Here is a 12,670-nt window from a genome sequence, read left to right as displayed (position 1 = left end):
CGGGGTTCTTTGTGAGAACAAGGAGCTGGTGGGAAGGTGGGAAGGACAAAGGGCTGGGCCAGGCTGGTTTAGAATCAGAAACTTCTGTGTGTCTGTAAATCGAAGGGAAAGTGATGAAAAAATGGGCAGGGGCCAGACTCGCGGAAAGTCGCTGAACGTCGCTGAACACATCACAAGAGTGCCGGTGCGAGCTACATGCTGAGTTAAGAGCCACAGCCACAGATGCCATAGGTACCCGAGAGACCACATCCTCCAGGAGGACACGAAGGCGTAGCAGGAACATGCTGTAATGCCATGTCTGCTTTCCCACCTGTGTGTGCTCCATGTCCCCAAGGTGCACCAGGCCAGGTGCTCCTTGCTAGGTTCTTGTCTTTGCATGGCCTCACTGGTTTGAGCTCTTTTTTAAAAATATTTTTTTATTAATTTATTCATATTACATCTAAATTGTTATCCCATCCCTTGTATCCTCCTATTCCTCCCTCCCTCCCATTTGCCCCTACTCCTCTCCCCTATGACTGTGACTGAGGGGGACCTCCTCCCCCTGTGTATGCTCATAGGAGCCGCCAATGCTCTCAGCTCCGGAGCTGAGCCCAGCCTGTGTGCTGCAGTTTTTGCGGCCTGGCCCCCGGGTCCTTCTTTTTAATCAAACTGTTTGTTCCCCACTCTCAGCAGCTGTGCTCACTGCAGAGCACTTTACACACTTCCTGCTTTCTCTTAGCATTTATGCTACAATCAGCCATAACTTCACCATAAAACTCTAACTAGAGCTATGCTGCCCCAGGGGCGACTCCTCCTCAGATGAGAAGCTGTTCCTCCTGACAGCTGGACCAGTGAAGGGGAAAAGTAGGATTTGGAGAGAATCCATCACTTACCACTGCCCGAACCGACTGATGTCGCCCCTGGAGGGAGAAGGGAGGAGCACGAGGGCACTCAATAAAGTAACAGCACATGAGGTGCTGGGCTGGGCATATTAATGAGAGCCATGGGGCCATGACAGAGGAACAAGCTACACGGAATCTGAGGAGTGGGCAAGCCAACAGGTAACTCAATGTGGGAAGCTAAGGGACCCCAGATGAACAGGCCCCAATGCAAGGTCTCTGCTAGTGTCCTATGGCAGGAGACCAGAGGTGGCCAACCTTGGGGTTCAGGGTCAGGGTGTCGTCCCTGGATAGACCCTGAGGTGAAAAGCATGCCCACAGAGAACAAGAAGGGCGGCTGGGGATGAGTGAAATCACTATGAGCAGAAGTGGCAGGGAGCTGAGGCCTGATACACAGCGAGACGCAGGAGAGCGGGGATGGCAGCCTAACGCGGATGAGATGCTGAGGATGATAAGAGTTACATCTGTTTAAACTGCATACTGCCTACCACATAGTCTGTGCAGGAAGGACGGATAGCAGGGAAGGTGAAATACAGACAGTGAGGAAGAACATTCACAAGATGCTTAAGAGAATGAGGGATTTAAAAATGATAAAGCTGCCTCTGGACAGCAGCTCTCTCTCTCTCTCTCTCTCTCTCTCTCTCTCTCTCTCTCTCTCTCTCTCTCTTCAAGACATGGCTTCTCTGTGTAGCCTTGGCTGTCCTGGACTCACTTTGTAGACCAGGCTGGCCTCGAACTTACAGCGATCCGCCTGCCTCTGCTTCCTGAGTGCTGGGATTAAAGGCGTGCGCCACCACCACCTGGCTTGGACAGTGGCTTTTAAAAACAAAAATGGGAGAGCTTAGCTGGACACTCCGGTGCAAACCTGTCATCTCCGCATTTGAGAGGCTGAGGTAGGATAATCAGGAGTTCAAGGCCAGCAAGTCACAGCCAGCCTCAGCTACATGAGACCCTGTCTCAAAGCGAGTGAGCTCAGTAGGTCCAAGAACACTGGAGATAAGTCTACCCGGGAGCTGCCTTGAAAGCATCACTGAAAACATGAAGTAAAAGGGTGTGAAAAGAAAGGGAAGGGTCTGCGAGGGCTGCGTCAAGAAGACTGTAAAGGACAGGCGAAGTCACTACGCCCTCTTCGGTGTCCCCCTCCCCAAACATTCTAGACTGCCCAGCAGTGCCTGCAAAGAAATGGAACAGGGATCCCCATATGGAATGGGAACCTGTGGGGGCTCACACGTCTGGTACAGCAGGGTTGAGGAGGCTCAAGATCTCAATCCAGCTCCAAGGGCAAATTCGTTGACCACAGTTCCTTGCGCAGCACCACAGCACCACCATCAGGACACCAGAGGAACTGCTGGGCCTGCAACTGATTGACCTTAATGAACCTGCAGCAGAGGCCAGACCAGGCACTGCTCTACCAGGTTGTGGGCGGAGGGGGCCAGAGACTATAGGAACTGAAGTTCCACGTGACTGGAGCAGGAGGCATTGACTGTTTCCTGCACCACATCTCCAGGTGACCAAGCCTCCCTTGAAAGTTCCTTAAGTAAAATGAAATCTGTCAGTACACAGCAAGAAGCAAAAAGGAACCAAACGCACTCAGATCCAGTTCTAGCTGCCCAGCTCTGAAGGCCTAAGCAGAGGAAGAGGAGAGACAAGCTGGCCATGCCAAGTTGTTTCAAGTCAGCAAGAGCAGGGAGTAAAATCAAATCTGGGGCATAAAGCCAAACTTTTCATATAAAAAATATCTAGTTCATATTGTCTGTTTCAGCTAGAGCGATTCGAAAAAGTAGTTATGAAAAGCAGGGGTGTGAAGCCGGGCATGGTGGCGCACGCCTTTAATCCCAGCACTCGGGAGGCAGAGGCAGGCGGATCGCTGTGAGTTCGAGGCCAGCCTGGTCTACAAAGCGAGTCCATGATGGTCAAGGCTACACAGAGAAACCCTGTCTTGAAAAACCAAAAAAAAAAAAGAAAAGAAAAGCAGGGGTGTGGCGTGGCAAATTTATTTGTAGAACTTTGTTAGGCTGTTCTTATATTCCTTTTGTGGTTTCTCTTCCTCTTCCACTGTGCTCTGACTTGGCTAAGGATAGTCATCGGCTGCACTGTATACAATAGGATGCCCACCATCTAAGTGGCCGATGGTTTAACTGTAAATCATGCAGGGTATGATCACACTTTCCAAGAGTGACTGTGGTAGATGGTGGTTTGTTGTTCCTGGTTTTATTTTTATACTTTCACGGGTTCCTTTGAGATGACTTGGATGTCAGTCCTTAGTCAAGACTGCATTTGAACTCTTGATTCTCCTATGTCGGCCTCCCGAGTACAAGTCCGAGGGCAGAAGATATTCGCTCAATGTGTTTCATTTTGTCAAATGTTTTAACAATGTTGGTGTTAAAATGATCACTAGAATGGAATATAAAAAACATTACATACCTCATATGCGTATCCAAAGCACCGTGTTCATCTGTTTGGTAGAAATGTAATGAAGTAGGATAATCAGCAGCCGACCGTACATGTCACAACACAGCTGGATGTGCTATGGATGTGTATGTATTATTTGATGCTCCGTGCTTCTTCATAGGCCCATTAGTCACCATTTGGCACTTCATCTTGAAGTACTGCCATTTAAGGGAATTATCTATATATGCTAGATAACATAACAGCAATGAGATTCATTAATTTTTCGTGTGTGTGTGTGCGCGCGCGCGCGCGCATGTGTGCACACGCAATGCGATCATGGAGTTTTAGGCACAGACATGTGGAGACTGGAAGATGACTTTGTGGGATGTACTTTTGGCCATCTTTATATTGTGACCAAGGTCAGGTTGCCAGCCTTGCATAGCACTGACCTTTTGCACTGAGCCATGTCACTGACGCTCAAATAAGGTGAGTAAAACATGACATCTGTAATGTAGTGTCTTCTTTTGAGATTGTAAACATATTTTCGTCCTAGGATCGAGGAAACACAGGACAATTTGAATAATAAATTTTATTTGCAAATGAAAAAAAAAAACAGGGGTGTGATATTGTGGGGCCAGTGTACTGTAAGACTGTTAATCCCACACAGGAATACTGTGCAGGAGCGCCCTAATACATTCAAGGCCAGTGTGTACTTCACAAGGGAGTTTATGACAAGCCTAGACTATGGTAAGACCCACAACAAAAGCCACAACAAAGCGGAAGACACATCTTCTTATGGGTTATCCTTAAAGTCATTTTTTAAAATCTCCATTTTGACTGGATGAAAAGAGGGAATCAGAAGACTTTACAACATAAATTCTACAATCAATGAGAAAAAATAGTCCAAGAAAGATTAGGGCCGGGCGTGGTGGCACACGCCGTTAGTCCCAGCACTCAGGAGGCGGAGGCAGGCAGATCACTGTGAGTTCGAGGCCAGCCTGGCCTACACATCGAATCCAGGATAGCCAAGGTTACACAGAGAAACCCTGTCTCAAAAAAACAAACAACAACAAAAGAAAGATTATATAAGAAAAATAATATTTATGTAAACAAACTACATAATAAACTTAAAATAGGTAACGTGAAAATGTATACTCTGAGCAATTAGAGCAATTGAAAAGAAAATGGCATAGCTCCTTTATCAAAGAATAAATAAAAATGGACACCATGGGACTGGAGAGATGGCTCAGTATTTAAAAGCACTTGCTACTCTTCCAAAAATTTCTGGGTTCCACTCGTAGCACACACATGGCTGCTAACAACCATCTGTCACTCCAGTTCCAGGAGTTCCACTTTCCTCTTCCGGGCTCCATGGGTACTGGGATGTACAAAATAGACATACATATACCTTGTACACACAGGCAAAAAGCTATTCATAAAGTAAAAATAAGTAAAATTACAAAAAAGATCCTGTGACTTAAAAAAAAAAAAAAAAAAAAACACCAAAAACTCTTTAAATACTGAACGCAACTCCACTGCCTGGCATGCAGAGCCCAGGGCTGTATGAGTCAAGTGTGGTGCTGCATGCCTGCTGTACTCAGCGCTCAGCAGGTAGAGGGGAGAGGATCAGAAGGTTAAGGTCATCCTCAGCAACACAGCGAGGTCAAGGCCAGCCTGAGCTACGAGAGACTTTGTCTCAAGATAATGATGGTGGTGGTGAAGACTGATTTGGGAGAGAAAATGATCCAACCTTCCTCAAGGTATCTGGCAAGTAGAGCACTGTTACATATCACTAAGGCAACACTAATGCTACATGAAGGCCTTTGCGGTAAGCCCCTCCTCGGTGCTCACTTTTCCTTTAAACAAGCTAAGATGCTGGGACCACGGTGGTTTGACTCCCTAACTGACAGCTGTTAGACCCTTCCTTGGTACCCAGCTGGTCTGAGAAGAATACATTAGCCAAATAGCCAACCCAGGCCTGCTTATGGCAGTCTACCTACTTCATATACTCCATGGACACCTTGAGGAAGCCTCATTGCAATCACAACCACAGCTCCAGAAGGAACCGTGACTATTATAGCAAACACTTCAGTCAAGTTCAGCAGTGAGCTCAGCTAGGCCAGTCGAGGAGCACCTCCCTGGTGGTCAGAGAAAGCCTGTGATTGGTATGGACATACTCGCCACACCCTTTTCTGCTGTACAAGCAGGGCAGACTACTCAGCTGATTCTGAGGTACCCAAGGACAGCTGTGTCGCACCTCGCACCCTAGTGTTATAACCAACACTGGGCCCAACAGAAGGCTTCTGGAAAGCGGTCTTTCACTGTTGTTCTCCTTGAGACAATGCCTCGTGTAGAGCATGAAGGCCTCAAAATCACTGAGAATGACTTAAACTCCTTCTGCCGCTACCTCCCAAGCACTGGAATTACAGGCATGTGCCAACATACCTAGCCCAAGCAATCTTTTCTTGCTTGCTTTTGGTAACATAAGAAATGGACGCAGAGGTAGAGCAGCAGGGGTAGCAACGATGCTCATAGTAACAGCAGCAACAGTAGCAGTGAGAGAGCAGCTAAAGAGCACTAGACAGTGACCTGGGTGGCAAGTAGAGGGTGCAGAGCCCAAAATGAAGAACCGTGGGTCCTACACAGTGACAATTCCAAAAAGCTGCCAAGGCTTAAGCATCAAGAGTCTTAAGGCCCAAGAACCATAAAACTGATCATTGTCAAGGGCCAAGCGTCTCAGACACCCTAGGTCTGAGAGCTAGAACACTGGTCACTGTGAGAGCTAAGGTCTCAATAAGCAAAGGCTCATTCAAGAGCTAACACCAGCAAGTGCTGCACATGACCACTGCCTGCTGCTGTAGTTCACTCCAAAAATAAACAGCCAATGTGAACTTGACTTAGGAAATAATCTAGCCACAGGTAATATTTCTAAAAGGAAAAGAAGATTTCCATGTCTGACAGTGGGGGACTTACCAGATGAAGCAGCTATGTATGTACTCAGCAGAATGGAACATTAAAGAATACCAAATATTTTTATTGACTCTAAGATATGACAACTATTACAAAAGAAAACGTTAAGCAATCTTGAAGCACATTTTGATCAATACACACACACACACACACACACACACACACACACACACACACATACACACACACGAGAGACTAAACAAGACATTTGCAGGTGACAATAAAAGCTGTTTGGGTAACTAAGGCCATTAAGACACACTGCTCAGGTAGGGAGAGTAGCTACCACTCTGTGCCAGAGCTCCTCCTAACCAGACTGCACACCACACTGCCCAGGGCCTGGCTGTTCCCCCAGCACCTGGATTCTCAGAGGGAAGGCACAGGGTGGCAGCTGGAAAGAGTCTCTGTGCTACTTGGTTTAACTAAAAGGGCAGAATTATTCACAGGATTTAATTGCAAGTCCATGTATCAGGAACAAAACACCAGCTCTAACAGCTTCCAGCCCACATCAGGTGCAGTCATAATGGTTAACAATTTTTCCATTAAATTTATCCCATCTCAGATCCTTTTCTTTTTAAAAAAAAATAAATCTATTTATTTATTTATATTATGTATACTGTATTCTGTCTGTATGTACACCTGCACACCAGAATAGGGCGCTAGGTCTTATTATAGATGGTTGTAAGCCACCATGTGGTTACCAAGAGTTGAATTCAGGACTTCTAGAAGAGCAGCCAGTGCTCTTAACCTCTGAGGCATCTCTCCAGCCCCCATGTCCAGGTGTCTTATACCACACACAGTTATAAAAAGATGTACAGAGGCACAAGGTGTAGCCGAGCGGCAGCGTGTGAGGCTAGTGTGTGTGAAGCCCTAGGTTGAACTCTTATCATACTGGGAGGTGGGATATTAAAAAGCACTCAGCATTTTAAAAAAGCTATAAAAATACAATCCAGGCTGGGCATGGTGGCGCATGCCTTTAATCCCAGCACTTGGGAGGCAGAGGCAGGTGGATTGCTGTGAGTTTGAGGCCAGCCTGGTCTACAAAGCAAGTCCATACAGCCAAGGCTACACAGGAAAACCTTGTGTACAAACAAACAAACAAAAAAATCCCCAGGGTGGGCATGTCATTAGACCCAGCATGCAAAGGCAGAAGGCAGGTGGCTCTCTGTAAGTTCCAGGCCAGTCAGAGATGGACAGTGGGACTCTGTGGATGTATGCATGGGTTTCCTATGGTTGTGGACAACAGGCATGAGAACTTGAGAAGCCTTACATCCTCCGCGGCTCTGGACCATGAAACCTCTGCAAGCTGTCCCAGGTCACTGTGCTTCTGTGGTGCGGCCTAGGCCGTGTATCTTTTCTCTCCTTCGTGCTTGGCCTTGTGGTACTTGAGGTAGTCACTGTGCAGCTCCTTAAAGACATCCCGCGCTCCAGGCTGTAGTGAGGCCCGTAGAAACTGGATATCACGCTCCATGCAGAGATCCAAGATGAGGTAAATTCCTTCCTGAAGCAGGTTCTTCACAGTTGGGTACAAGGTTACCTGGGAAGGAAGGAAGGAAGGCTCAAGGTCACACCAGGGCAGGATCCGGCAGTGTGCTGACAACACCGGAGCTCAGTCAGCAGCATGAAATTGGTGCAGCCACAGAGCCCCGGGCTTTTCAGTCTTTCTAAAACAAAAGCACTTTCTACCACTAGGGCCAATGGTCAGCGAAGAAAAACATATCCCTACTGCTTCAAAACTCACTGAATGAGATGAGCACTAGCTACTACTCACCCCAAGCTGGCCACATAGGGAGCTTATTGTAAACATGACCTGGAAGTAAAGGAGAACGTACTGGAAACATCTTTGTACATGTTCATGGGGACTCCTCACCACACAGAGCAGACAAAGCAACCAGGACTGTGGGCTGCAGCATCACCTGACCAACAGGGTCCTCCTGTCCCTCACGGGTCCTCCACAACACTCAGTCTACAGAAGCACAGGGGTAAATGCAGAGACCTCTCTGGCTATCTTTGCTCTTGAGCATTTAATTAAACACAAACATGCTGCCTTGGAGAATATTTGGCTCTCAGTAGCAGTCTCTAATGCACAGAGCATTTTCTTCATTACTAAATTTAAAGATAAATGAAAGAAAAGACCTAGACTGCTGCCAATGGATTCCAGGATGCAATGCCTTAAATAACTCACAAGGCCTTTTGCTTTCAAGATTAAAACAAAAAGAAAAAAGGAAAAAAAAAATGGACATGTTTAAATTAGAGATAAGTAATGAAGCCAGGAAACCATAGATTTCATAAAGTAAATCTTAGAATAATATGACTTAAGGGTTCCAATTATCACTTCCCTTTTTGGCCCTCTGCAAAGTGAAATTATTATGTCCCATTTTATTCTCCAGTTAAAAAGTACAAGCTTTTTTTTTCCATCAAAAGCTTACATGTTAATGACTCACATGCTTGGGAAATATCACGCTTCGATTGAAACTGTTAAATACTTACATTACAAATCCTCATGTCATTCTAGGCCCACCAGAACTATCTCCTCACGCACTCACTCAGCACCACTGCCTCCTCCCACCCTCAGCCCAGCCGAAGGTGCTAGGATGACAAAAAGCTTTACACACTGATGTCAGCAAGGGTGTGGGCTGGAAATTACTCAACAGTTAGTTGTTGAAATAGGGAAGGAAGCAATCTAGAAAAGCCGTTCAACCAAACCTCCCTGGAGAAATGTTGGCTTCTCTAGGCAGACACTCCACTGCAGTGCCCACCAAGACACCCAACTACTATGCACGCAGAAGACCCAATCACAAGCCAGCCCAGCAGACTGGCTGCTTCTCAGACAGGAAGCATGAACATGTGTTTATGCAAACACAAGCAAATGGAGACACACACACCTATCATTTCACCATGACACACTGGCATTCATGAATCAAAGTAAAGTTCCAATGTCACTTGTAGTCCTGAACTGGCCTGACCGTAGGGCACTGTAGCTTATGGAAGTGTTGTGAAACAGTGCATGGGCACACACAAGCAAGGAACTCTCTTATGAAAAAGTCATCATTCAAAACACTCACAAAATCACCAGTAACAAAATCCCCAGAGCAACTTCACTGAGGGGCTTCAGTGACCCTTACACATCCCGCAGTCATGACCATAACTCTGTAAGGCTGCTGGTATCTCCCTCTCCCCCGCCCCGTGTGTCTCTGTCTCTGTCTCTGTCTCTGTCTCTCTCTCTCACACACACACACACACACACACACACACACACACACACACACACCATGAACAGGAAAGCCCACTGCTGTGGGCCTATAAGACTGAATAAACCCCCTGAGGAGCATGCCCAGCCTGGGTTTTACCTTCTGTGCTTCTGTCACATACTGGGCCACCAGAAACGGAGAGAATGTGGTGAACTCCTCAGCTCGAGCAGCAATGTGGCTGTACATCCTCTCCATCAGGCGTGCACACTCAAGGACCACTGGCAGGTCATCCATGCTTCCTACAGACAGCAAATAATTAGCGTGGAAATAGAAAGAGCACCTCTTCTAGCCCTACAATCTTACTAGAGACAGAAATGACCACAACGCTCTACTCTTTCCAGACTCTAACTGGCTTATTCTATAGACAAAAACAAGGTAAGAGATACATCAGACACGACACCAGCAAAAATACACCATCAAGTTTATGTGTTTTTCTAGGTCGTGACGCTAATTCTCATTGTCACCCTATTGGATTTTAGCAGTTCTAATAGACGTATCTCTGGGGAGTGTGTGAGGAGGAGTTAGTTCCAGGGAGGAGCACCCTGAATGAGGACAGCACCATGCCATTACTGACAATGGAGGAAAGGGCAGGAAGCCCCAGTGAGCACCAGCACTCATCTCTCTCCACTTCCTGACTACAGACCACGTGACCAGCCACCCGGCACTTCTGTGCCCATGATGGACTGTGTCCCCTCAAACTGTGAGCCAAAAGAAACCCCTTCCTTCCTTAAGCTGCCTGTGTTGGTATTTCATCATAGCCAAGAGAACAGTAACCAGTACAAGGTCTAACTAGAAAACCAGTACTTTTCAGGATAAAAATCTAGAATTGCTATCGTTATTTTTAAAAAGATAGATTGCTACAAGACAGGATCAAATGAAAACTACCTTCAAGAGAAACGACTTATTGAGGCGGTTTAAAAGAGTTCCAAATTATGTCTTTGCCTCCATTGGTTTTAGAAAGTGTCTGTGTAAGGCTTTCCTTTGAAGACCCAATGTCATCAGCACACAGGCCCCGCCTTTCCGCTATCTTCCTAGAGTCACTTCTTAGTCCTAGTGCTTCCTCACTCTTCAGTGTAGGACCATCTAGCTCCTGGGGTCCCCAAGTCTGCCCTGTCTTGGTAGGGAGCTCTGGCCCACACTACAGTACCTTCCAAGCTCTGCTGAGTACAGTGATGGCTACAATTTTATTTATAAATCTGGAAAATGCAAACAAGCCCAGGAACAAAAGGTAGACTGTTGCTGCTCATGGTCAGGCCTAATATAGAGGCACAGGACTCAAATAGGAGTTGAAACAATTTTATATTTTGGCTGTGGCATGGCTTCATTTTGTTCTTAACTGTCAATTAAGCAGACAAAGTTCATCACGCATACATTAAATCTCAGTAAAATTGATTTCTAGTATGTATAATGGTTTTTTTGTTTGTTTGTTTGTTTGTTTTGAGAATAAACACATGGACACCTTTTATAAATGCAGTTTTCTAGCTGGGCGTGGTGGCACATACCTTTAATCTCAGCACTTGGGAGCCAGAGGCAGGAGGATCTCCGTGAGTTTGAGGCCAGTCTGGTCTACAAAGTGATTTCCATGGCAGCCAGGGCTCTCTTAACCAGAGAAACATAAACAAAAGGTAGATAGATGGGTGGATAGATAGTAGATTAGAAAGGAAGGAAGGAAGAAAAGAAAAAAGGAAAGCTAGCTAGCTTTCTAGATCAATGTAACTTCTATGAAATCATGTTAACATTTGGGAGGTATTTCAAAAGGACCACACTGTAGCCAAGTGCTTCATGGTCTAACAGTCTCCTGCTTCTTTTCAGACAGCACAAGTAACTGACACTGACTGCTGCAGCCCCCGACTTCACACATAATGATAAGAACATGTGTACTAGAACACAATAGAGAGAATAAAGTGGCTAAAGCCTTGCGGGGCAGAGAGCAGTCTTGGGATTAGAGGACTGAGCTAGGCCAACATGAAGCACATGCTTCCATGCATGCTTCGAATATGTGACAAGGGACAAGCATGATGGAGCCTGGGGCCACACTGCACGTCCACAGTCCATAGCAAGGCCTGGGTTTGCCTGCCTGCCTGCCTTCCTGGGTAGAACAGAGAGGCATCACTGTCAGAATAGGATCTTGGGATAGTAAAGCACCTTAACTGGAATCACAGATAGTCATCACATAACCAACCAAGACTACCAAAGAGACGCCACTTGTTACCAGCCCTACATATCAGTACATTTCCCCCCAAGACAGGGTTTCTCTGTGTAGCCTTGGCTGCCCTGGACTCACTTTGTAGACTAGACTGGCCTTGGACTGACAGAGATCCGCCTGCCTCTGCCTCCCTGAGTGCTGGCATTTCAGGCGTGAACTACTGTGCCCGGATACATCTTATTTATTAGTGGTCCATGTGGGAGAGCACACACCTCAGGGGCAGTGCCAGCCCTGGGGAAGGCAGTACTGAGTTGGGTAAACAAGCGGGCTGAGCAAACCATGGAGAGCAAACCAGAAAGCAGCATTCCCCATGGCCTCGCTTCAGCTCCTGCCTCTCCAGAAGCAGCAGAGTGTGGCCCCAAGTTCTAAGCTGAAGTAAACCCTTTCCCTCCGCCAAGCTGCTTTTGGTCAGGGTGTTTGTTACAGCAACAGAAGCCTTAACTAAGCCAAGAGGCAGAAGCAATGTCCCGGCGGTTACGATACAGATGCCCCAAGTCCCATTCCTAGCATCCACGTCAGGTGGCTTAAAACCACCTGTAACTTTAGCTCGAGGGCATCAAACACTACTTTCTGGCCCCCACCGGCATTAGCAATGCATACACAATTCACACAAACATGTAAATAAAAGTCAGCATTTTTTCAAAAAGTGTCTCTAAACTTTTTCTTGAATAGTCTGAGCATTTCTCACATCAACTCAGTTTGGTGTTTTTTTCCCAATAATATTTATGCAGAAACCCTGCATGATGAACACACTGGACTCTGTGCATCTGGTGCCGTTACTCTCAATTACCTTTGTCTCTCTGCCGTCCTTCATGCATCACTGAAACCAGCAGTCTATGAAACGAGTTCAGGAACGATGGGATGGCCTTCAGCATCACCTGTGGTAATAAAAGACACAGCAGTGTGTCAGTGGTCTTTTGTCTGTTTACCTGGCAGGACATACAGAAGAAGTGCATGCCCCACTGTGCAGCACAGAC

The 12,670-nt window shown here is 46.5% G+C and overlaps 1 protein-coding gene across 3 annotated transcripts in view; it reads right to left on the bottom strand.

The window, feature by feature from the left end:
* Nucleotides 1–7,087: 7,087 nt before the first annotated feature.
* Urb2 (URB2 ribosome biogenesis homolog) overlaps nucleotides 7,088–12,670 on the bottom strand; it is a 134,613-nt gene continuing 129,030 nt past the window's right edge. For 2 of the 3 annotated variants that reach the window (XM_051168550.1, XM_051168551.1), the window contains exons 8-10: nucleotides 12,484–12,571; nucleotides 9,587–9,726; nucleotides 7,088–7,773 (exon numbers count right to left, since the gene is read on the bottom strand). In XM_051168550.1, coding sequence (XP_051024507.1) covers nucleotides 7,576–7,773; nucleotides 9,587–9,726; nucleotides 12,484–12,571 — 426 coding nt within the window. In that variant the 3' untranslated portion in view covers nucleotides 7,088–7,575. Of the gene's footprint in view, nucleotides 7,774–8,340; nucleotides 8,433–9,586; nucleotides 9,727–12,483; nucleotides 12,572–12,670 lie in introns of those variants that run through there. The other variant, XM_051168552.1, reaches the window with a different exon arrangement.

The sequence above is a fragment of the Acomys russatus genome, chromosome 26, assembly GCF_903995435.1.
Source record: "Acomys russatus chromosome 26, mAcoRus1.1, whole genome shotgun sequence".
NCBI lineage: Eukaryota > Metazoa > Chordata > Mammalia > Rodentia > Muridae > Acomys > Acomys russatus.
This window is presented reverse-complemented; position numbering and strand designations above follow the sequence as displayed.